The 26,945-nt window shown below is 37.7% G+C and overlaps 1 protein-coding gene across 5 annotated transcripts in view; it reads right to left on the minus strand.

Annotated features, from left to right (window-relative positions):
- The window catches only part of USP9X (ubiquitin specific peptidase 9 X-linked), a 107,012-nt gene that overhangs the window by 55,838 nt on the left and 24,229 nt on the right, over window positions 1-26,945 (minus strand). For all 5 annotated transcript variants that reach the window (XM_032679014.1, XM_032679016.1, XM_032679018.1 and 2 more), the window contains exons 2-14: window positions 25,425-25,678; window positions 21,712-21,857; window positions 21,316-21,395; window positions 17,169-17,281; window positions 16,212-16,430; window positions 14,946-15,061; window positions 14,443-14,694; window positions 14,227-14,365; window positions 12,536-12,688; window positions 8,939-9,043; window positions 7,233-7,439; window positions 6,245-6,381; window positions 981-1,114 (exon numbers count right to left, since the gene is read on the minus strand). In XM_032679014.1, the coding sequence (XP_032534905.1) occupies window positions 981-1,114; window positions 6,245-6,381; window positions 7,233-7,439; window positions 8,939-9,043; window positions 12,536-12,688; window positions 14,227-14,365; window positions 14,443-14,694; window positions 14,946-15,061; window positions 16,212-16,430; window positions 17,169-17,281; window positions 21,316-21,395; window positions 21,712-21,857; window positions 25,425-25,520 (1,897 nt within the window). In that variant the 5' untranslated portion in view covers window positions 25,521-25,678. The remainder of the gene's footprint in view (window positions 1-980; window positions 1,115-6,244; window positions 6,382-7,232; window positions 7,440-8,938; window positions 9,044-12,535; window positions 12,689-14,226; window positions 14,366-14,442; window positions 14,695-14,945; window positions 15,062-16,211; window positions 16,431-17,168; window positions 17,282-21,315; window positions 21,396-21,711; window positions 21,858-25,424; window positions 25,679-26,945) is intronic.

The following is a 26,945-nucleotide window of genomic DNA, read 5'->3' on the forward strand; positions in this document are numbered from 1 at the left end:
CAGTATCTTTTATATAAAATATATATATTTAGTACTCCAAAATTAAATGAAATCCAAAATTAAAGGTGTCTAGGTAACCTTTCCTAGTGGTGTAAGACACAAACTTCAGAATGTGCAAATATCCTGTCCTCTCTGGACTGTCTACACTGAATTCCTCCACAACATACTGTGCCGTATCTGAGAAGTAAATGAAAGGCTGGCAGGATGTTATGATGCCAGGGTAGAAAACAGTCCCTGGTTCCAGTCAGTAAAGTCAGTGGTGGAGAAGGAGGGGTGTAAACCTCCTCCTTTCACTTCTGTTGGTTTAATTTTATATTAAAATACTGTGGTCTAGTGTAGCAAGGAGTTTCCTGGTCCACCATTATCCTTCACTTCCACACTTCTACCTCAGTAGCTAGAAGTTAATCCAGAGTATGAGGGTAAATTCATCAGCGAAGGGCTGAGTTTAGCCTAAAATAGATAAATACTAACACGATATGCTGCCAGTAACAACTGCAGTGAGAAAGCAACTGAACAGATACAGGAGTTACCTTGTAAAAACAAATGGTATCCCTGTGGTTTAAAGTCCTTCTCCCTGACAAATTCCAAATACTGACTTCAAAAGGAGGCGACTAAAAAAGCTTCTCAAAGGAGCCTTCAGAAATTCAAAACTAGAAGCTTTATTACTAGGATTTTCCACAAAAATAACTACCCTAGCCTAAGTAGGGCAAGATGATGTTTATCAATCCACAGATAAATGAGAGCTGCCACTTCCCCATGTTCAACTATAAAACACACATTTTCAATTATAAAAAAGAAAAAAATAGCATTTTAAGCTTTTCTTATGCAATCAGACACCACAAAAGCTTTCAACCCCACAGACACCTGAAAATTAAACAAATAAACTTCACAGTTATTTTATTATGGGAATTTGCTTTCAACTCCATTTTCAACTGGAGTTTTCATACACTCTATGAGGCAAATTTTTTGTTAAAGCTTACCTTTAGCATACTGCCTCATGCTTTCCATATAGGCAGAGAGATTTTCTGCAACCAATGTAACTAGGGCATGATTGTGCTGAAGTTGATTGATTAAGTCATGTCGGTAAAACACGTGGGGACTTCGCTGAGTTTGACTGAAAATAAAATACAAATGTCAGAGGAAAAGCAGAGAAGTCTTGCACCTAACAGTTCAGAAATCAATTTAAGCAAATAATCTTTGATGCAAGTTCTTAAAGGATCTTGAATAGAAATCATATTAAGTTTCTGACAATATTTTTCCTTTTTTTCTTCTGACATACCAACAGTTCTTATCAGTTACTAAAAGCAGCGAATTTGTGAGGATTATAAAGTTACAATATGTATGAAAAATATCAAAGCGATCTGAGCAACTCAGTGTGCTGGAGGGAGAATATCTGCAGCAACACAGACTAGAAATACCTGCCCACAAAGTGCACAGTATTGACAGAGACCCTCAACTGTAGTCTAACTACAACACACACAACTCAGTTTCTTCCTCAACCATCTGATATTTTCTATATTTAATATTAAAACACTAAGTAAAACTTGAGACCACAATGAAAGAACACTAGCAAATAATCACAACAGTTAAAAAAACCTGCAAACAGTATTGTGTTTTTTTCCTAACAATATCTGGGAAAAATGTTGGTGCAAACAAAAAAAGCAGACACACAAAGCATAGAGCCAAAAAAAAAAAATCCAGAAAAGTTCAAAAAAAGAAATATCCCAAATAAATAATTAGATTATAAGTTCAAGACCTGGTAAAAAATGCTGCTCTTAAACAACACTAGACATATTTAGATTACAAAAGTAAACTGCAAAAGAAAATAAAAAGCTTGGGTCCAAGACCCACGTGCCATGAACACTATCAAATTCTAGAACCTGGGGACTCATCACCTCTGCAGAACACTCTCAAAATGTCTCAACTGCTGTAGCTGCAGCTCAGAGCACTGATCTGGACTGCATAAACAAGGCAAACTAGTGCTGCTCTTCCATGGTAAAGAGAAAAAAAGAAAACAAGTGTGTGTCAGGGGGAAGAGTGAAATTCCTCATTAGCACTCAGCTGATCCCATAGCCTGCCCTGAGGAAAGAAAAATGTCATTTCAGAATTGTCCTCTTTTCCTTCAACACTTCAAAAAGTAGACCCTAGAATTACCTGAATGGATTACAGGCAGGAATCCTCATCCTTCCTAGGAAACAGGGTCTCCACACTACAACACCTACAGCACTCTACAGTATCCCCACAACCTTAGAGAAGAGTGGGGAAGGCAAAAAATGCCAGTTCCAGCACCAGCTGACAATGATCTTGCAGCTGATAACCACATTTCACTGTAGATGTAACAACAACAGATAAATTGATTCACTGGACCAAATTGGGTTTAAAAGACAGAAGCCATCAACACCCTGCCAATAATTTTGTTATCTGCAACCAACATAATTTGCCCTCCTAAGCATTGTGGTCTTCAGAAGATTGAGTTTCATAATATGCAGAATTTTCTAAAACAGTTTGAAAGGGGTACTTAAAACACAAATTGTGTTAAAAAGAAATCCAGAGACTGAGATCTCTGTCAGAGAGAAAACAGAATGGATGGATGCATAAAAGAAAAAACATACAGAACTTCATATACTCGGAACATTCTTTGTTTTCACTTTAAGAAACTTTCCAGTTATGTTTCATTCCATCTCCACCAACCCTCCTTACTCAGAATGAACCAGCAGCAAACACAGGAAAAGGCTGGAATGTCTCTATTTTAGTGACTACCCAAGATGTTACCTCTAGACAGAGAGTTGCATTCACAAAGGGTAACAGCAAATAAGAACACTGATTATTTGGGAAATACATAACATGAAACAACTAAAGGAGCAAACAGAAGCAAGATGGAGTGTTTTGCAGAACCGAGATATTGAAGTGTATATTTATACTCATAATATCAGGCATTTGTATCAATCTCACAAAGTACAGCAACACAAAAGTTTTACCAGCAGAAGACTACAATGTTCTGCGTTAGATATTATTTACTTCTCTCCTTTCTCAACTACGTGCACAAACAGTAAATTTGCACACAGATTCACCTTGGTTAGCAACTATTTCTAAAAGTTGAATAATTGTAATAACTAGAGTTATGAGCTACGATTTGTGGGCTGTTACACTGTGTTTGTGAGCAACATTCAAGAGGTTATTTTGATCATCTGTTGGGATAAAGTCAAAGGCAAAATTGTTGTCTTCAGGCACAGGAAAAAAAGCTGATCTGACAAGCTCTTTTAGCATGTTTTCTAGTATTTAAGCAAATTCTACATGCAACTACAATTCTCCTTAAGCATCTAAGGTTAGACTGTATTATGATGTTGCCATTAGAACGCATTCATTTAATGTGTAATATTATTACACATTAGTTACTACACACACATTAATGTGTAACAACTGAGGAGCATGAAAAATTGAAGCTAACAGCAAAACTCAGATTTTCATTGTGTTCCTACTAAATGGATACCCAAAGCCAATGTATAAAAAGAAAAAATAGCATTTTGAAATGGATGAAGTAGTATTTTGGCAATACAAAAAAGGACATTCCATAGCCAGAATGCTTATTTGCTAGAAAAATACTGGCAAAATGAAAAAAAGCAAAATTCCAAACAACTTAATTTAAACTGATTAAAAAATATATTTATCTGCACATATATCTTGCCCAAAATAATTCTGCCCATATAACTCAGATTTTGAAGACGAGAGTTGTTTTGCTAAATGAACAAATGCTATGTACCATTAAAAATCCAAACAGCAGTGACCAATCCCAGCAAATTCTACTACTTAGGCTAAAAAGTGACTTGAAGCATCATTGTTGCTCTAAAGTACTATCAAAACCCCTGAACTGTCAATGCTCAATTAATTCTTCTGGGCAAATAATTTAGGAGATGGATCTCTTACTGCTCAGGTAGATACAGGTCAAATTTAAGTGCTTGACATTAGTCTACAGGAGGCTCTACCTCCATCAGCCAACACAGAGAAAATTAAGATGATTAATTATCTGTACAGTAAAGGTCAGTATGTTGAGTAATAGACTCTTTCTCAGTATTAAAAAGTGTCCTTGCACCTGTAAGAGTCCTTGCACTTACATATGAATTATTTTCTGTTGTAATTCTGGTTAAGCTGAACTTCCCAAAACATGTAGCATTTCTCTGTGGTCAGGGAGCTAAGTTTTGCCAAAGCAATTGTACAACCAATTCATCACTTTGTTCAACAGCATGAATAACTAGTAACAATTAAAACCTCCCTCCCAAAAGAATTTCTACAGTGTCAATGGCATAAGACAATTTATACTTAGTTTTGCCAAGAATCAGCAGCCTTTGCTGTTGGACTGAACTTTTCATTGCCACTGCCAATCAACTGGACCACCCCAAAAGAGCAGCATAAAGAAAATGGGACTACTGTTACACACAGAAAGCTCTCAGACATGTTTTTCAGACAGTAGTCACATACACCTACATTGACCTGTTTTTGATCCAAATGCTAGAAGGATGTTTAGGTATTAAAGTTTTAAGTCAGATAAGGTGATAGAAAGAGGTATGGGAGGCACAGATTACAATTTCCAAACCTTATCAACAGTTATCAGAAAACTAGGTGGGCTGGAAAGTCAGTGATTATTTCAAAATGATGTTTTCGCTCAGTAGGTTTCCCAGCCACTTGGACAGTAATAATATCTGACTAAAAAAAACTCCCTCAACAGTATCTTGCTAACAAAGGATGCTCCACAGGAAGAGGTCTTTGTAAGTCCCTTGATTAAAACTTTCAATTCAAAGTTTACTTTCCTGCCATATTTGTTTTCAAATCCTGCATAAATATGAGGTGTTATTACATACTGCAATGCAGACTGCCCGGAAATCTGAGGGTGAGATGGTCTGATAAACAAAGACAAGAGGCATTCAAGCCATCTAACTGTACACAGACCATACAGGAAACCTAAACTTCCACAATCAAAAGATGTTCAGTTCCTCCCAAGATTACTTCAGAGCAGAAACCTAAATCAGTACTTTGAATGAGCTCTGCTTCAATAATTACTTAAAGCAAAGCATCTTTGTTAAAGGCACTGTGTTAAAAGCATTCAAATTGAATAACCACTCTGCATGATCAGGTAGCTTGATTTGCCTGGATCTTACAGCATGAAAAAGGTTAAGGACTCCAGGACACAGAAAACAAACTTTTCTGCTAATTAGCAGGTGACCTTGCTGGATAAACCTCAAGTAATCATTAATGTGAAACTGTAAAGGATTAAAATGTTATGAAAAAGTTGAGAAATATGTTGCAAACTAAATGAATAAAGAAAACTCTAAAAGCCAGGAATGCAGTATTATCACAGCTCCTGAATATGGTATCAGTAAGAAGATAGTGTTGTGCAAACTGAGGCTTATTTTCCTTAACTTTCCCTGACTTGATCTTTGTTGTAAACCAACTGTAACAGTAACACTGATTTGAATAGTTTATCTGCTCACAAGTTTTAAGACAAAGCAATTGTGCACCACTGATAAGCAAATAATATTTTTCAGGAGTCTGTAAAAATTCTGATGTGGATACAAATACTGGTAGGGGTACGGAATTTCAGTTATTTCTGCAAGACATTTAAAATAACTAAAACAAGCACATACACTTTAATGAGTCCAAACAGAAAACTGCTTTTTATTTTTATTTCCTTTTAAAAACAACCATCAAATGAACCCCCACAAAACAAGCAAATTCCTCCCCCCCGTAAAACAACTCCGTTCAGGAGAGAAAAATCAGTAGAGTATTTCTCCCAGACCAAAAAGTCATCTTTGATTTCAAGCATATAAACTAGATGACCTGCATGAATTTGTCATCAAAGAACGGGGATTGGTGGGTATGTTTGTGGGTTTGGATGTATGTGCATATATCCATACAAAAACATAAGATATACTTAGTAAGCTAATTCCATTGTTAGACAGGGAAGTCCATGAATAACAGAAAAGCAAGCTCAGATTTTCCACTAGACTACAATTATAAAAATTAATAAAAGCATGTTTGAGGAAGTAGTTAATGGTCTCTTACTGAACTTAGGTGCCTGAATTTTTAGAGGTTATTTATACATACTAAAACAAACTCAAGAACATCTTCCAACACAGGTTATGGTTTTACCTAAGTTTTACTGACCTTCTGTAAAAAAAAAGTTAAATTTGCCTCATTCCAACCCATCTGCCTTTTGGCAGAGGAAACTTCATTTGCATTCAATTCTTACCTCAAGTTCTGTGGTGCTTCACCAAACAAACTGCAAATTTCTCTAATTTGTTTCAGTGCAGGAATGACCCATTTATCATTTGTGCGAAGTTCTTCTATAAAACGATCTATCCACTGGATCTTCTGTGTATCTCGATCCTTAAAGAACAGCAGTTCATAATCAAAATCAAGTATATTGCAAAACTGTATATTCCCTCACTGTTTCCAAGACAGAACACACATACAACACCAAACAAATGCTAAACCACCTGAGTTCTGAAGCATAAGGAAAGTATCTGAGCAGCACGATATGCTGGCAGAAGTCACCAGTGTGTCACAAACTCCGTGCCTTCAAGCTCTCAGTACTTATTTAAGAAGTGCTTAAATAATCTGCTCTCTCTTAAAGCTTTCATTTATTTCTACTCACTGTTACAAAATACCAAAAACCAATGACAAACTGTTTCTTCACTTAACAAGACGGATAATGGATTAATTTTGGACCATAATGAAGCACTGCTCTGGCAGACTTCCACAGAACTTTGGGTGGGGAAGGAGTGTGTGTAGTAGTTTCGAAAGGACCTTTGCTAGGTCCTTTCTAATATTATACAACACATATAAGGACCTACTGGGAAAAAAAAAAAAAAAACAAAACACCAAAACAGATCATTATAATTGAGTTTGGGAAAAAGCAAAGACAGGAGGAGTGAGGTTGCTTTTCCTTTCTCCCTATTTACTTTGGTAGGGTCCATTTCCAGTTCTTCCAGTGTGCTCTTCAGCAATTGCACCAAGACAGGCAAACTGATGAATTTCACTCCCTCCAATTAAAACACTAATTGTGTTAATTAAAATATGTCCCATAACATTTTAAAAGTACCAGGCTGTCAGTACAATAATACAAATCTATGATAGGGAACACTTTTGCTAAATTACCAAATCCCTTCAATTTTTCATGGGGAACGGAAGGAAACTTCAGTGACTTCTTTCACAGCAGAACATACCAGATCACTCACCTGTGAACAGCTGTAATCTAAGATTTTAATATGGGCACTAAGAGCCTGGTCCATGATATCAACTGGTACATCATCACTGTGAGCCAAATTCCACAAAAGGTTCAGCACTTTGTGTGCCATCACACCATCCTTGTCATCCTCTGCAAGGCGGCGAATTAACTCAAGCAGTTTCTCACGCTGTTTCTTGCTTGCATTCGTCCAACTTGCCTAATATTTAAAAAAAATATTATAAAAAAAGTCTTTTTTTTAAACTCTACACATAACCTGCACTGTTAACAAATGATGCAACAATAAAGTGATGCATGAAGAACTTTCATTTCTTTCATTAAAAACAAAGAGCACATTAGAGCTCGTAGTACATAAGCCAGACACAACTGAAGAGTTCTTCTAGTGTTTACAACTAAAGTGTATTCAACTTGAGGCTTAAAATAAGGCAGCTCTTTGTTTAAAGATCATACATGTTCTTGTAAAAGTTAACATTACCACTGACAACAGCCAGAGTGGACTCAGCTGTTTCTTGCAAATGCTTTTCACAAAACTCCTGTGCTTATTCTTTAAAGGCTTCTTAGATAACTTCTAATTACTATGTGAGTAAAATTTTAATATCATGTGTGCCTCTGAATCTGACCGAAACAAATGTCCCCTGAATTAAATTAACTTTTTTCTGATAAAGTTTTCAGTATAACATCACTTTATATCCATCTGTCAAGGTCCGAGAAAACAGTCTACACACAGAATTTCTGAGCACTGAGTTCAGCATCTGAACTACAGAACATTGGACCCATATTCACCAAACTACAGGACCCCATTAATGAGAGCACAAATTGCACGTAAGCCAAAATATGCCCATAATGTATTTATCTAAAAACAGAAAACAGAGACTACAAAGCTCATCATGTCCTAAAAGTGAAACAGCAGATGATGTCCTGAAAGTGAAACAGTAGAACAAGCCAGAGAGCACCACTACTAGAAGCTGTAAATGTTAAATGTTATACATAAAAAGCCCGTGAGTAACTAAACTTTCAGAAACAAGTTGTTTTGTGATTTCAAATCAAATCATTATATGTTTATAAACACTCAACTTTATCTTCCTGGGGCTGTGTCATTCAGTATGTGTGCTAAACAGAGAAAAATCGTTACATGATAAAGAGGAAGTTGGGGGAGTGTGGAACGGAAGTCCTTGATCTCCTCCACTTAAAGATCAAAAGTAGCGCTGCCTGGTAAACCTGACAAAACCTACTCTAATGCCAGGAGAAAAAACATCATTTACTAAATCACCAACATTTATTAATTTGGAACAAATGTAAAAAGGTATTTAGGATAAATAACTTATTTTATTTGGCATTCTATATTCCTAGGATTGCTAAAGGTAACTTTAATATTAATAGGTAACTTTAACACGTTAATACTTCAAGAGATGTGCATGACCCCAAAGTGTTCAAACCAGAAAACAAAACTGTCTACTAAACAAGCATCACTAGCCTTTGTTTAGGCAGGAAGTAAATAGAAAATGTCACAAGGAGTGCTCATTAAAGAAAAGCATTTCTAGAATTGAATATTAGAGACTTGCTACACATTAAGAAGTCTTTTAACACACGGAAAACAACTATCTAAAATAAGTAGAAAGTAAGACACTGAAAAAGCCACAAATCTGCATGAAACCTCACAACCCATTTCCTGATTACAGTCAAAACATGCATAATTACCTTAAAACAATCAAATAGGTGATCAAGCTGTTCAGGAGAGAAATCCCAAGCTAATTTCGCGAGGAGATCATGTACATTTTTTACAATGGCTTCATGTTTGCCTGCCTGTCGAGAAGAGAAAAAGAATCCACCATTAGTAGCAATTCATATTTAAGTCAAGCAGCAAGACATCCAACACCATTTTTACAAGCACACTGTCTGAGGTGGCCAGCAAGAAGAGCTGATGCTGTGGGAGCAGCATGGCAAACTGAATACTTGCTTTACTGGGAATTCACAATATTTAGATTTCCCTCGTATGTGTAAGTATTTAAGTGTCCTCTGTGTGTGTGCACAAGTATTTATTTAGAACATAAATACTGCAGCATCACAGTATTTATTTTTTGTTGCTGTTACAAAATTGAACCGGGATAATGAACAATAAAGTCTAAAAGGGTATTTTAACTTACAAATCAGTATTTTAATTTAATGTTGTTTTCCGTGGTTTTCTTTTTTTTTTTAACAAGAAAGGACTCAAAATCCACTTCTGCAATGAATTTCACTGAGGTGTTGTAACATGTAAACCAGTTTTTAATATTTCCATGTAGTTTCTCAGGCTGAAGTACTTCCTTCGTGATAGTGCATTCACAGACAACTAAAGCTTTCTATTACAAACAACTTGTTGGCAGACCATATTTGCAAGTCCAGCAGCTTTTAATCTTAAAAATCTAACAATTTAACAACTAAGGACAAGATGTTCAGTATTACACTAGACATGATTTCAACCCAGAGTTTGGTGTACACGACAATTCTGACATTTAAGGAGGAGGGCAATAAGGGGGAAAAAGCAACCTGTACTTTACATCTGCACTCAAAACGAACAAATTTGGACTATGTGAATCAACTGATTTACTGCAGAAAATTTTCCCGTAAGCAAGGAATAAAAAAAATGCAAACCAAATACCTATAATACACATTCTGATGTAATTAATCTTTGTACACTATTAAAAATACATGCATAAGCAGTTTTGAAATTCAATTCCTTCTAAAAGCTTGCATCAGTAATTCACTTAAAAACAAAAAAGAGACTAATAGTTTTGTTACATGCTGTGCCTTAAATTCTTTATAGTGTGCCATAAATTTTCATTTGAAATAAAGTGAATTTAATTAGTAATGTTGGTTTTCATGTTATGGGTAAGATTATGAGAGGGGGAATTACTAAATCCATTTGATTCTGCAAAATACTGTATAATTTCTTTCTCTTATCAGACTATTTCCTGGATAGAAAAAACCTGAGAGCATGCAGGGCAAAAAGAGCATCTATAATATAACAAATAAAAGCAGAAGTATGCACAGCTCCTGGGGGGAGCAAGGAGAGTAAGAATAAGGCACATAGCAACTCTTGTCTTGGGAGGTTTTTGACAGACATGGGGAAGCACTACCAGACAGTGGGAGGAGAGAGGGAACACGGTGTGTGACTTCCCCGCTTGCTCTGCAGAAACAAGAAAGTGCCTGTAAAGTTCCCATTAAATGCTCCAGAATAATAAGACCTCAACCTCTGCCATTTTGTGTCTTGTCCTGCTGGATCTTTCCCTGCAACTCCAGAGGCTGCAACTTAATGCTTACCTTTAAAGACTTCCAGCATTACTCTCTGAATCAAATACACTTCTATATTGTGAGTAGTGGCTTTGTAAGACATGAAAACACTTCAGTAAAATTAAAACTCAGGTTGCCTTCTAAAAGTAAAAGCGATGTGACTGTATTACTTTAATAAACTACTTATTTTTATTCTAGCTTTTAACTAAGATTCTCTGGTGCAGCAGCACAATGACTTGAGCCCAAAAGCAAAACCTCACCACTGCTGCAGAGGCCGAGCTAAAATAACCTGCCTGTTATATAAAGCTACACAGTAAATCAACTCCTCGCTACTGAATTTCATGCTCCAGCTGCTCTTACAACAGTCACTTAATAAGAACTTCTAAAAACTACTGTACACAGGGAGTAGTGAAGTTGGTAAAAATCATTCTGTACTATTCTGTACTAGCAGATTTTAGTATTCTTAATTTTTAGTCTATTTTAATTCCATGGCTAAAGCTGCAGTGAAACCATCTACCTGAATAAGAATTACTTTCTCACAAATAAATTTTTCCTCACAAAAAAATACAGGGCAAAACTACTATCAAAAGTGAGGCTCTAATATAGCTAAAATAAGCCTACTAGCAGCAAACTAACCTCTCAAAGTTTCTTTTTTTTTGCCCCACAGACATCTTGTAGTCTGGAAATATCTACAGATCACAAGCTAAAAAGTAACTGTAATCACAGACCCTAATTCAAGTAATCTGTGTATTGCTCTGCTACCTGATGCAATTTTCTGAACAGGGCTTTGGGATAATGAGAAAAGACTTTATTGAGTTTCAGCCTGTGCAGTTACTATCAGGATGGAATTGAAGTCTAGACATTATGAATTTAGTTGAACCAGTCCCAAGTGTTTGAAGTGCAACCTGAAAGTAGTACAGGGACATCTGGAAAAGTCCACTTAAGCCAAACTGTTACATTTTCAGAACAGCATGAACACATGTAAAGTATGGATATAATATCACCCAACTCCTGTATTAGCTCTTGTCATGGTGTAACTCCAGTTGGCAACTGAGCTCCATGCAGCTGCTCACTCACCCTCCACCCACAGTGGGATGGGGAAAGAGTATCAGGAGGGTAAAAGTGAGAAAATTCGTGGGTTGAGATCAACAGGTAAATCTTTTGCCTTACTTACACAGTTATTACAAAAGCCACTATGAAGAAATTTAACTCTGTCTCTGCCCAAACCAGTACAGCTCTCTGTGTTGTTAATCAGATTTAGCCTTCCCAGACTTGAAAGACTGGCCTGAGGGCTTACTCCTACAATCACTTTCGCTACCCATTACTTATGAAAAAGGATCTATGTACTTGTGCTTGTTCTCTGTCCTAAAATGACTTTTTATTTCTGTATTGTCAATAATTCTTAATGATTTTATCTCTTCAGCTGCCCATTCTGTTTATTAAACTCATGCAACCCACAGCCAGGAAGACCAGTTTCACCAATCATTTAAGTAAACAAGTCAATACTGCAAAATTTGTAATTTTTCAAAAATAATCTTTACAACACAAATGAAAGAATTTGCACTTAAACAACTTCTAGAACAGTCATTATTATTATATTATTATTATCATCATTATATTATTATTTAAGTCTTACTAATCACGCTCTGCCCAGGAAAAATTTGCACAACTGTGGTGAACTCAGAGATTAGCAATACATAACTTCATATTTCAAAATGCATTAAGAGTACCATGTATCACGTGATACTCGACACTGCGGGTTCCTTAATACTTAGAAAGAGTAACTTTTGCACCATGTTCTGAACTGTTCCTTTAGGCTTTCCATATGTGTGTAGCTGATCCCTTCCGCTGAAGACATTTGAGAAGACAGCTTTGAGATCCAGGACCCCAAAAAAGAACACTATTTCAATTTTTTCTTCAGTTTTGTCTAACACTAAGCAAAAGAAGCCCAGGTTGTCTTCTCAATACGTGACACACAACAACATCCCTCTCGTGCAGCAGGAGACGAGCAGCTGAATTATTTACCTGTGCAGCCCAAATGTTGTCAAGATCCTGCAGAGTAAGGGCTTTCTCTTTGATGACAAAACGGAGAATTTTCTCTAACTTCTCTACATATTGAGGTTGATGAAGACTATCTCTCAACACAATTGATAAAATATTGTTCTGCTGGATCCATTCCTGAATATAAAAAAAAAAGTAGTGCCATTTCAAATTATTCAGGTGCCATCACTGACATTTAAACTACAAAGAAAAAATTCAACCTGTTACAGATTAAGCAAGAGAGATATAGCACAAGGGGAAGGTATTTATCCCTAACTTTAATTTCCTCCTAAAAAAAAAAAATCAGCATTAAAAATAATCCATTATGCTCATCACTGTGATATCCTAAGGGGAAATTTTTTTAGGCATATTAAAATCATGAACTCAAAGCATAAAAATGTTCAAACGACTTCAAACATAAGAAGTCAATGTGAAGAACAGTTAACGCCTCTATTCAAGGAACAAAATTTTTACATTCCAATTCACAGTCATTAAATATCAAAACCAAACTGTTTAAGACACTTCTAACTTTACTGCTATGCCTACAGCATATCCCATAAAAAGGACATAAGGACTGAAATATAAAAAAGATCAGATTATTTCAGTGCTGCCACTTAAAGGGTTTGAAATGTTTGTAACTGAATTAGAGATAAATATTCCAGTCATATTTAGGTAGATGCAATTTTTTCAGTGGTGTCACTGACACGGTCAGACTGTTTTGTTCCAGCTGAAGTAAAGGAGGGTGTGCTGTGAACACCAAAAGAGAAAACAAACATGCACAGCACCGCACCTTCCAACATTCTCCTTGATTACAGACTTACAATATTCAATCTAGAGTCTCATGAAATACTTAAATCTACAAGTTTTCATTTAAAAACACAGGCCTCGTCTGAGATGCCAAACTGTAGGGAATATGCAAAAGAGAGACCTATTTCCTCATACTGCATTAAAAAAAAAATCACATTGCAGTTATTCTTTCTTGTCAGACGTCCTTTTGTAAATTACAAACCTCACAACAGGTGGCCAGTCACAGCAATGGGGCAGAACAGTAAAATATCACTTAACATGACTAAATTTCACAAAGATGAAGAGAAAAATCATTCTTAACTTTATAAATACTCATTTTCATAGTTCCCTATGTATACATTCAAGCAACAGTATTCAAAATATGTAAAGACTAAATAAAAAAAAACAGTGGTATCTAGAACTTTCTGCACCACAGAATCCAGTTTCTGAAATGTGAAAAGCAGAGTAGTCACTTGGAACTCTAAAGAGAAAAAGTTGGACCACAAAACCCAGACTATATCCTTATTTAAATGACCATTAAATTTCCAGTTACTGTGGCACTGAAGTTTCAAATGAATCACACTTTTTTTTAATGTAGGTTTGTTTGGGTTTTTTAAAACACTATATAAAACACACAATACTCAAGGATCCATTTTTGAGGCATGTTTTTAGCAGCAGCTTTGACACAAATACATGAATACAACCTTTTTTTCACAGAAAGGCTACTATTAAAATGACTTATTACCTTCACATGACACCTAATGTTTCTAACACTAGATATGAACATAGGCAGTGTGTGCTGTATCCACAGCATATAGCTACTTCTATAATTAAAGTAGTAAGGAGAAACAAAATCTATTCAATGAACTTCAGTGAAAAGGAGAACTTACTGCCATTCTTTCAGCTGTAAGCCACTCTTCCTCTTCAGGATTACCATGTCGATGAGTATAGTATGACACACTGGATATTACTTTGTTAACTTCATTTAGTGCATTCATTTTACCATTGAAAGAGGAAATTTGTAACAACCTGTGAGAGAGATTTAATGTAAGAAGTGTGGAAAAAAATGTCAGCAGTGGCATATCATATTAGAAGTAGCATCTTACCTAAGTATCATTTTTAACCTAAATATTTCTAAATTTTTTACAGTTTCTTCTTGTCCTGGAACTCTTGAAGCTAAGTTCTTTAGAGATTTGATTATCATTGACAGAGCATCATTTTTGGCTTCATTCTTTGCTTCTTTTTTCAGTTCATCATCTGTTAAATTTTCTAAAAATTGTGGAACCATTTCTATAATTGGAAGGAAATATTTCTTCACTGTATGTAATGTTAGAAATTCAAAACATTGTCCAAATGGCCTAGAAAAGAAAGAAAAAGGGGAAAGTGACATAATCAGTAGTTGTGTAATATCATGACAGTACAGTGCAATTAATTCAAGCGACTCATGTCTACTTAGAAGTACATGAAACGGTGAAGGTAAACACAACCAGCTAAGAGATGGCGTGAGGGGAAGTGCTTCAAAAAAAGACTAAGCTTTGTGCTAACAGAATATTTTACACTGAGGTCAACTTTTCCAAATGCATAAATTATTATTTAAAAAAAAACTTACTTGATGAGAGCTGCAATGATCTGAACATTCAATGCTGATCCACTCATGAAGCGATCATGCAAGATCTGAAATCCATTTAATGTGCCAAACTTGTTGATGAGATCTACGAGCCAACCCTGCAATATAACAAACAATTATTTTCTGACATTTACAAATTACCACCTAGAAATACTTTCAAGTACCTGTTAATAACAGGTAAATTTGCTTTAAAAAAGTCTTTACACAACAGCTTTCATTTTTAAGGAAATGCTTAAAAACAGGCAACACGATCTTTCCTGGTATCATGTCAAAGAACAGATGCTGTTCAAAGAAATTTATCAAATACGTAGGAATAAAATTGACTATGCTTCAGGTTCTGCTTTGGCTGCTGAGTTACTACAGAAAGTACGGCAATTTTGGTACTTTCTCTTGGCCCTGGATGTGATAATGCCACATATAAAGACATTAAAAATGCAAAATAACATTCTTCTAAACAGCACTAGCAATGCCAGGAAGTCCTAGTACTTCTTTATCTTTGGTTTTTACATATTAACAGCTGGCAGTTCTACTAAGGAAAAAAAAAAAGGAAGAAAGCCAAAAAATGTAATTAACTCCTGATGTCATATCAATGCCACTTGGAGCTCAATTTTGAAAAAGTTCAGAGCCAAGAACCAGAAAACTACTAATCTGCACTGCCCATTAAAAAAAACCAAACCAAACCAAACCAAACCCCCAAGAAACCACACCTACAGAAACAAACGAACAATCACAACCAAACAAAAACCTCAAAACCAAACCTTCAGACATATCTCCCCCACCAAAACCAAACCAAACTCAGCAAAACCCACAGACACTAGCATCCCATGTCCAACTAAAAACATTTCTCCCATCATTGGAAACTATTAGAAAATGCAAAGAAAATTCCTACTTTATCACATAATCCCCTCCTCAAAATGTGCCATCTACAAAATCATGTTAAGTGAGAAGGCAAATCCATCAACTGGCAAACTCGAGCAAGCCAATTAACACAGTGGGAATGGCATTCCAAGAGAGTTGTGCCAGCTTATCACAGAAACACATGGTACAATCTGATTGTGAAGACAGGAGGAGTTAGAAGGGGAACTGCACCTTAAATCACTACCAGGAGTCATAAGCAGAGGAACATCTCAGAGATAAAGAGTAAAGGTAGCTTTTCCCCTCCCCCTCTAAGAACACTTCTCTACAGCTACTGTGTCATTAGGTAACACTGCATGAAATTAAAACCACAGTCTGAAAAGGCTCTCATACCTTTGGTGATCGTGGGTCAGGAGGACGGGCATAAAGTTCATCTTCAGCGAGCTGGACTCCTGCAGGAACTGTTTCTGAGGGACGAGTACCATTATATAGATGGAATTTGCAGTGAGGATTTAAGGCCATGGCAAGAAGTTCAAGAAGGGGAAACCAATCTTGGGACAGCTTGGCCACACATAGTTCCACTAGTCGATGAGTGTTGTTAATAATACATCTCTGTTAAGAAAAAAACAACAACTAAGAACATGGTAGGTGACTGTACAATGAATATGAACTATAAACTCTGAACCATCTGTACCCATCATGCAAGAGTTGCACAAGAGATTTACAACCTTGTATTTTAATTTGTACTTCCTCCAACAAAGCCTTTAAACAAACTTTAAACTACCTGTTTTCAGCCAGAAATTAAATTTAGGGAAAAGAGACAAATATTTTTGGATGAGACAGTCATGCATCACCACTGTACTATTAACTTTTCCTTCTTTCTCCCATTTTTCTCATAGATTTTAAATTTGCTTATGAAGATCTTTACAGTTTCTCACTTAGCATGTATCTAGCTGTCCAGCAGGTAATTTTTATGTTCAAGCAGCTGCTACAAACACTCAGGAGGTCAGCAGGCTGCTAAACCTTTATGTCCTAGCACGTACATAAAAATAAGCAGGTCTCCAGACATCTGGTCAAAGACAGCCGGCCCAAAAAGAGCTGCACTACCAAACATACATGGTTCCATTCCTCCCCATATCATCTCTCATGGTTTTTTTCTTTCTAAAAACACTGGAGGCCATAAAGTGAAACAATGACAAAAAGGTGACTGCCCTCTGCCTGCCCCTATCCCTGCATACAAGAGTCTTCTTACAGTTCACTGCTGAGTTTCAAAAATGAAATTCAGATTTTACAGTCTCCTCCCCTATTTAAATTACCATCCTTTTCAGAAACACAACTTTAAAAACTCACATGAATCTCAAACTTCCAGCCGCTCACTGCCTCATCTGTAAGGATTTTTGTGAAGGATATTGTTAACCCATCTCGAAAAAATCGCTGGCATGCTTCACTTTTTACATCAAGGCCTATTTTAAAATAGAAAAGAAAAACAACAATCAAAATGTGGAATTTCAGTAGTTGTTACATGGACTTTTCAAATGCTGAAAGAAAAGATCTGGTGTGCTGATGTTGGTTTCTCCACAGTAGCTCCTACAGGGCCGTGTTTTGGATTTGTCCTGGAAACAGTGTTGATAACACAGGGATGTTTTTGTTACTGCTGAGTAGCAATAACAGAGCCAAGGCTTTTCCTGCTTCTCACATCACCCTGCCAGCAAGTAGGCTGGAGGTGCACAAGGAGTACAGAGGGGACACAGCCAGGACAGCTGAGCCTTACTGACCACAGGGATATCCCAGAGCACACGGTGTCATGGTCAGCACACAGAGCAGGGGGAACGAGGAAGGGGGGGCACTCGGAGTGATCTTTGTCTTCCCCAGTCACCATCACACGTGATGGAGCCCTACTTTCCTGGGGATGGCCCAACACCTGCCCGTGGGAAGCGTTGAATGAATTCCTTGTTTTGCTTTGCTGGCACACACAGCTTCTGCTTTACCTCCTAAACTGTCTTTATCTCATTCCACAAGTTTTCTCACTTTTACCCTTCAGATTCTCTCCCCCATCCTAGCAGGGGAGAGTGAGCAAGAGGCTGTGTGGGGCTGAGCTACTCGCTGGGGTTAAACCACAACATTTGGACTCCAAAGGTTTGGTGTCTAAAGCTTCAGAATTAATTTTTAAAAAAGCTTTCTGTGAAGACAAACTTACATAAGCTTGAATGGGCAAAAAATTTGATGGATTAGTGTTCTAGTAAAGCCACCTCAAAAAATTACACTCCTTTGTATGATTTTTAAGTTATTTTTAAAAAGATGTGATGGGAGTTGGGTTTTTTCTCACGTTTGCAACATGCAGATAACACTAACAGAAATAACAATAAGTACAATCTTTATCCTCTGTTCTTCTTCATATTATCTCTTATTTACTTTTTAACAGTAAAAATCAGTGAGTGAAGAGGGGTAAAAACAACCATTTCAAGGAAATGCAGAAGATACAGCTTCAGAAAGGAACTCGGAGTGGTTCCACAGAAATGCAGATGAATCATCTGGAAAGAGACGGAGATGGTCTTCAGTGGATGTTGGCAATAACTCCTATTATTGGACTGCCTAATTTTTGGATGCATATGTGCACATGCACACACTAATTATTTTTTTTTTTGGCACTAAGGCCTCTCTTTACCACTCTGTAAGCCTTTGTAATTCATCAAAAACACAGATCTGGGACCAACTCTCAAGGTTTACGCTGTGCAGTGAAGTCTCTTTCCAGTTTAAATAAGCTACAAATTCCAAAAATTGCCTTGCATCTTGCTTGAGTGTGTCACATCGGAAAGTTCTGGCAGCATGTTAAACACTGAGTGTGAACACTAGGAGTAATAAAATCCTTTTGAAAGAGAGGTCTATAAAAAACAAAAACCCTAAAACAAACCAAACAAACTTTTTCTTTTCGCTTCAAAATTTATAGCATCCAACTCACTATGACCTTTATTTCTGGAGCAAATCTCACTACTGAAAACACTCTGTAAGTTATTTCAGGATTGTTGTGAAGATAAACATCAGTTTTGCTATTAAATAGTATTTTCCAAATAGGTTTTCTTCTATAAGCAAATAACTCCAGACTATTATTTGATAGTCTCATGGCTTGTTTAATGACGAATAATACATTGATGCCTACACATAAAAAGAGAATTTTCCATAAATAAATGCACCTGCCAAAAATAATGCGAGTCACAGTCTAGACAGGATTTATGCTACTCTGTCAAATTTGCTCCTTGCACTTGCATTTAATTCTCACTACTACCTTCAATTAGTTTGGTTATGTCCCTTTCAATTTTAGTTCCTGGAAAGATTTAAAGAGGATGCAAATATCACTCATTTTATAGACAGGGTCACAAAGACAGTAGTTACCCCAGAATCACTCCAGAATGCTGAAGGCCACTGCCTGTGTCAGGAATAAAAGCTATTTAAGAACCCTAATTACCAGAAAATGGTGCTTGACAAAAAAACCATAGTGGTCTCTTTCTAGGTTCTGTTGTTTCACAATTTAAATGAGATACAGACTGAAATACAGAGTTTATGTAATTCAACAGCTGGTTATTTTTCTATTTCCCCTTTCAGTTCCTCCTTTTTGAAACAGAACTCCTTGGAATATGAAAAATTCCCATAGACAGGTAGCAAGGTGTCCAATTTTAGATCTTACCCCGGTAATGGAACACATCTTCAATCTATTAAGAAATGTACACAACAGAATCACTTCTGTTACCTCTCTATACGTACACTACTCTGACACAGGGTCTGCCAAATTCTGAGCTACCAAAACAGTGCCAGTTATACCAAGTGACACCCTATCATATTCCTTGAGAACTGGAAGTTATTTAAAAAAGAACCATCTTAGCCATCATGTAATTTCAAGTAGCAAAGAAAAACTAAAAAAACTAGGAGGTAACTGTAAAGATAACACAGTTAAACAACTACTTCTAACAGCTTTCCTTGTTTTCTCCTTATCCAATAATCCTTGCATACGTACACACATAGGAATTCATCTAGAGGGCAGGAGAAAACATAATTAAATAGCAACAGAGAAGTACCTTTTAGATTTGGACACCAACAACTTAATAAAAATTGAAGTGCATAAAGCGTATGAATACATTTCCACTGCTTTTAACAACTTCAAAAGGAAAAATAAGTTTTTTGTTTGGAACTTTCAACTAAGCCAATGCTTTGAGGAAGTAAGTTGATGTTAGGAGTAGCTAAAACTCTCATTCTGCTCTTATTACTTCATTGCATTGATAGTTTTTTGGTTTTGATTTCTGTTTTTTTAAAGATGACTTAACAGCTGGCAGAACATACATCTCCTCTCCCGCAAATCACGAGCAGACAATTTCTCTTTATTGCACTGTTCCAACAACCCAGACACAAAGGTGGCTGCGTTTTCTTTCGGTAAGCTGGCATTTCTTTTGCTCCTGAACAGATGGGATCACTTGAACATCCTACACTCGCCTCAGGATTCCTGCCAGACCCTGCTACACATAAAGCCACCGATGACAAGCACAACTACGGCTGATAAATCAGCAACGATGTCATCATCCTATGCTGGATCATAAAGATGCACCCTAACTTTTGTTTCTCCAGAGAGTGCTCCAAAGCAAGAAATACTTAACAATCAAAATAACCCAGAATATCATGACCACAAACAGCTTTTCTGTCTTAAAATTGTTTAACTTTTATCAACATGGAAATGAAGTCATCCTGGGTCAGCAGCATGCAAAAGTAGGAACAGACACTTTGTATGACACTATACTTGAGACATAACTAGATGGTATTTTGATCTACTTTCAGTATTACTCAAGCACTGGGGTAACAAACACTAACTGGAATAGGAGACCAAAGCCACTTCCCAGGAGGACAGAACTTTCCAGAACACATGAAGAACTTGTCAATCTGACTTGTACAATTTAGCAAACACATCCACAGTCCTGATATGGAGCCCTCCTACTTCCAAATCAGACACAACAAACACTGGTAGGACTATTAGCCTAAGCCATGCTGCTTAAAATTCTGAATTTTCTCTAATATTCTCAAACGTAAGTGCGTGCCAAATTTGAACAAAAAATTACAGCAGGATATTTGAAAGTTAGACAAGTAACTTATATTAAAAAAAACCAACCAGAATTCTTTGAGTTTCAGTATCTGTTATAAAGACCAAACCCACTAAGTCTGATATCAAAGTGAAAACAGAAAACAGGTATGACAGGAATGACAGGATTTTTAGGTCTATGAGCTTATTCAACTTTCCTACTCATGCTAAGGCACCTAATTTCTAACTACATTAATGGTTTCCTAAAATTTCTGATCTGTGAAGGTTTTGCATAGCAATCTAACACAATCTTCAGGGCAAGAGTTGTAACAGAAACACTGAATTTATTAAGAATTTTTAAGCCTCCACTAGGGCTTCAAAAGATCAAGAAAGACTTTACACATTTGTCCAATAATCATTAATTGTCTTTTAGCTTACCTTTTTTACTTAGGTCAATAGCAGCTTCTAGAAGAACTTCTAATTCCCCCTTCGGCAATACAGGTACAACCCATCGAGGCCTATAACCAAAAACAAAATCAACCCAAATTTCAACTGTGCTTCTGAAAAATCAAGAATCCTTGACCTTTTGTAATGCTTTTAATATAGGTTAAGCATATACATTTTAAAGTCCTGATGAGTACTACACTAAAAAAAACCAAACCCAACCCAAACAAAATCCTACTCTGCTTTGAGCCTCTTTCTCTTTACAACTTTAACTCAATATAAAAAAAGTATTTCAAGAAATCCGGTGAAAGAAAGATGTAAAAATCCTGATTCCACTACCAAGATATTTGCAAAAATAATCTACACCCTCTGAAGACAGTGTGAAAATACCTGTTAATCATGTCATCCAACTTTGCCAGGTCTGTGTGTGGAAATGCAGGCTCCTCATCTTCAAGCTGGGGTGGAGCATCAGCTTGGCCCTGCTCATCAGGTGGGGTAGCTGGGGAGTTCTCATTGGAAGAATCAGGTGAAGAAGTCTAGGGAATTGGTAGGGAAAATACTTTAAATACTGCCTGCACTTGTTTTGGCATTTTTCCTTCATATTGTGTTTCAAAGATTCATTTGAAGTAAGCACATGTCAACATAATATCCTTCGATTTCAGATTTGTCAACAAAAAATAGAGCATAAAATGTGCTATATATGCTTTCTATGCTGATAGTTTAAAAAATAAGCTACAATTCCCAGTGAGGAAAGTGGGGTATATTTTAACAGACTTCTACTTTCAGCAGACCACCTATCTAGAAGGTGAAATAAATACAGGGAAGCTCCAGTTTGTACAAATCTTCTGCAGAAAAGATGACTATTTTAGGCAGAAATACAACCTTGAGCAGCAGCACAGAGGAAAATAATAATGAAAAACACTTTCTTAAAAGTTTGCTAAAAATGAATGACCTACTACTGTAACTGTCTACTAACCAACCTTCAAGAACATGACTAAATCAAGTCCATTTTGATGGGCCATGCAAAATACAATGTATTTTACAGATGTCATTTATTCACACATACAAATAGTATGAACTGACAATAATAAAGGTTCAAATCAGAATAGCAAGATTTAGGAGGACAAAACCTCAAGTACATTTTCCACCTGTTGTATCACATCTGGTGGGCACGGAGTGTATTTCCTTTACAGCACCTTCCACAGTGCTGGGTTTTGGATTTGTGACCAAAACAGCACAGAAAACAGAAAATACATCAGTGTTTTGTCTGCTGGTGAACAGTGCTGGCATAGATTCAAGGCCTTGTGTTTCTCCTTGTTAACTCCTGTCAAAACTCAGACACAGGCAAGAGATAGGTGAAATGGAAGCCGGGAAAGGCTACCCAGGATGAACATAGAGATGTTGTCGGAGTACGCAGAAATGCAGTGAGAAAGGCCAAGGCCCGTTTGGAATTAAATCTGGCTAAGGATGTCAAGGATAACAAGAAGGGTTTCTTCAAATACACCAAAACCAAAATAAATACTAAGGAAAATGTAGTCCTGCTACTGAATGGAATAGGAATCCTTGCCAACAGAGGCTACAGAGAAGGTAGAGATACTGAACATCTTCTTTGCTTCAGTTTTCACAGCCAAGGCCAATCCTCGGGAATCCCCAAGTCAGGACATCAGGGAGGAGGTCTGGAGGAAGGAAGACCTTCCTGCCTTGGTTGAGAAGACTGGGTTAGATAAAGACCATTTAATTAAACTTCACATCCACAAGTCCATGTGCTCTGATGGGATGAACCCCCAAGTGCTGAGGGAACTGGCACACACCACAGTGAACCACTCACGATTATCTCTGGAAAGTCATGGCCACCAGGAGAGGTACTCGAGGACTGGAAGAAAGTAAAGATCACCCCAGTTTTCAAAAAGGGCAAGGAGGACCCAGGGAACTACCAGTCAGTCAGCATCACCTCAATCCCTGGAGAAGTGATGAAATAGTTCATTCTGGAAGCTATCTCTGTCCATATGGATAAAAGAAAGTGATCAGGAGTCGTCAGCATGGATTCACTTAAGGTAAATCATGCTTAACCAACCTCATTGCCTTCTATGATGAAAAAGCTATGTGGATGGAGGAGGGGAGGCATTGGGGATATTGTCTGCCTGGACTTCAGCAAGGCTTTGACGCTGTCTCTCACAACATCCTCCTAGGAAAATGAGGAAGCGTGGACTGGATAAGTGGACACCGCGGTGGATCGAGAACTTGCTACATGGCAGATCCCAGGGGACTGGGTGTAGTTGGAGGTCTGTCACTAGTGGTGTCCCCCAAGGTTCAATACTGGGCCCAGGACTGTTTAACTTACTCATCAATGATGAGTGAAGTGGGAGGTGTCTCTTCAGCAAGTTTGTTGGTGACACAAAGTTGGAGGAGTGGCCGATACCCCAGAGGGCTGCGCAGCCCTTCAGAAAGACCTCGACAGGCTGGAGAGATGGGCAGAGAAGAACTCTCTGAAATTCAACAAAGGCAAGTGCAGGGCCCTGCACCTGGAGAAAAATAACCCCAGGTACCAGGACAGGCTGAAGGTTGACCTGTTAGAAAGCAGCTCTGTGGAGAAGGACTAGAGGGTCCTGGTGGACAACAAGCTGTTTCCAGAAGCCAGCAGCGTGTCCTGGGGACCAAGAAGGCCAATGGGATCCTGGGCTGCATTAGGAAGAGCATTGCCAACAGGTCAGGGAGGTGATCCTGCCCCTCTACTCGACTCTGGTGAGGATCACCTGGAGTTGTGTCCAGCTCTGGGCTCCTTAGCACAAGAGAGACATGGAGATCCTGGAGTGGATCCAGCAGAGGATGATAAAGATAATTAAGGGACTGGAGCATCTCAGTAATGAGGAAAGGCTGAGAGAGCTTGGCCTGTTCAGCCTGGAGAAGAGACAACTGAGAGGGGAACACATCAATGTGTGCAAATATCTAAAGGGGAGGGGGTGCCAAGAAGACGGAACCAGGGTCTTCTCAGTGGTGCCAAGCAACACGACAAGAGGCAACAGGCAGAAGGTGAAACACAGGAAGTTCCATCTGAATATGAAGAACTTCTTTACTGTGTGGGTGACCATTCACTGGAAAAGACTGACCAGAGAGGTTATAGAGTCTCCCAGATTGGAGATACTCAAAAGCTGTCTGCTCACAATCCCGAGTAACATAGTGAAGGGGATGCTGCTTGAGCAGGGAGGTTGGATTTAGATGACACCAGGGGTCCCTTCCAACCTTAACTATCCTGTCATTCTCACTTTGCCCCCACAGCAGTAAGTAAGGCAAGAGGCTGGGAGGGGACACAGTGGGGAGAGCTGACCTGACCAAAGAAGTGCTCCACACCATGTAATGTCATGCTTGGCAATAAAACAAAGGGGTTTTTTCCCTGAGGTAGCTGTTGCTTGGGGATTAGATGGGCCTCCATCAGCTGGTAGTGAGTGACAGCACTTGCATCACTTGTTTCCCCCTCACCCCTTCATTTATAAAACTGCATTTATCTCAACCCATACAATTTCTCACTTTTTCCTTCTGATTCTCTTCCCCATCCCACTGAGGCAGAGGGAGTGAGCGACAGGATGGAGACTTCCTTGCTAGTCAGGGTCAGCCCACCACACACATTGTAAAGTACAATTTATTCACAGGAAGAAGCAACCATTAAACCTTATGACATTAAAAAAATGATATATTCATACTAGATTAAGTGACAAAGTGTCTCTCTCCTTTTAAACGCTTTTAGCTGCACTGTTTAAAACTGAACTCACAGAGAGTAGTTCTGCCAATCTGCGGCAGGTAAGTCAACAATGCAGTTCAGAGGAAGCTTCTGGTACCATTCCAAGAAGGCTCCTTATCCAAAATACATATGCTTGAAGGAACTATGCCACTGTCTGGAAAGCAAGCATTTTTTGCAACGCAGTGTCTAATTTGCCAGTAGAACTGCCTTCATCCCTCAAAATGGTTTTGTACTTCCAGACACACACACAAAAATATCTAACTTTACTAGACATCTCCAGGAATATACAAATTTAAATAATTCAGAAACGCTATTTCTAAAGAGCAAAATCCTTTATTTTTAGACAACTTGATGGTTAATACCGTACCTGATTCTGCTGGAGGGGAGGCTGGGACTGTCCATCAGGAGCCTGGCCCTGGCTATCATTCCCTCCTACCGGAGAGCCACGAGTCGTGGCTGTCATACTCGACACAGGGCAGATCTTTGCAATTTTGTCTGCTTATGTAGTTGATGTGAGAGAAGAAATTATAGTCCACTTAGTTAAGTTGAAGTACCAGCATATGCTTGCCTTAAAAAGCTCCAACTCAAGAACATGACATCTTGCAGAGACCATTGCATAACCTGTGAGTGAAAAAAAAAAGAAATACGCTATATTAACACATGCATATAAACATAATCCACACTTGGAAGAGAACACTATGAAAACAAATACACTGCTATAGAGAATCTTTTATTTTAGATTTAGTATTCCTTTTTATAGAATATAACTGACAAAATCACATGTGACATATTTAACATGATTTTAACGTTCTGAGTAAAAATTACACTGATAATCACCTTTATACCTCTGAGAAACTGGCACACATCCAAAATGCAGCTGTTTACTCTGACTGTTGTGCCTGAATCACTACAGTAGATTCTCAACTTGAATTCATGGTGCTGCTCAAGGTCTGAGGTAGAAATGACCTGGTTACCAGCCTAAAAAGCCAAATTTGTCATCTTTTCCAATATTTTCTCCTGACACTGCTTAACTGCAGATGTCTGAGAGTTAGAGACTGATTCTGCCTCAGCTGAGACTGAGACCCTGCAGCCAAACTTCCATTAGCACATCAGTATTCACCCAGGGAATTTGACCTGTATTCCCTTTCTCCAGCACCTGCCTACCAAAGCCTGGGTCCCCTGGCCTTGCAAAGCCCACCATATCACCACCAAGCACTTTAGCAGATTACGTGAAGAAAACTATGACATCAGATTTGTTGAACTTGTAATCATGATAGCAAGAGTTCAATATTCATTATGTGTTTCAACTTCATTGCATTACATACAGACAAAAGGAGCTGAATTAAGTTATAAGAGCAATTTCACCCTATAACACCGGGCATTGTGGAATTCGTAGACGATGAGATGTAATTTCCCAGAGCAACTCAGATTTCCAAGCACCACATAAACCAACAACAGTACTCTGAAAGTTAAAAAGCCAAGTAAAGTGGTAGAAAGAGCTGTACAAGCTTTCAGCAAGAGGCATTTGGCAGCGCTAAGCTCCTGATTCAAACAGCAAAAATTCTGTTGTAACACTATGCATATTTATAAGTGGTTTTTTGTGATGTCTCAAGTTAATTTTCAGTTGTTATCTTCCTCCAAGACACTTTAAAATCCTTTCTTAAACTGTGCAAATTCACAAGGCATTACATATACAATAAAAATTGACTGAACACACTGTACCTCCCCTGCCCAGGCTCCAATACTCACAGCACCAACAAATTTAGAGAACTCTAATAAGGTCAACTAAAATAATGTTCACTTTTGAATAAAACTGTGTTCTTTGAAAACACTCAACTGTAATCCAACTCTAACCTTCAGAATTCATATTCATAGGACTTAGTAAGAC

This window comes from Chiroxiphia lanceolata, chromosome 2, assembly GCF_009829145.1.
Source record: "Chiroxiphia lanceolata isolate bChiLan1 chromosome 2, bChiLan1.pri, whole genome shotgun sequence".
Classification (NCBI taxonomy): domain Eukaryota; kingdom Metazoa; phylum Chordata; class Aves; order Passeriformes; family Pipridae; genus Chiroxiphia; species Chiroxiphia lanceolata.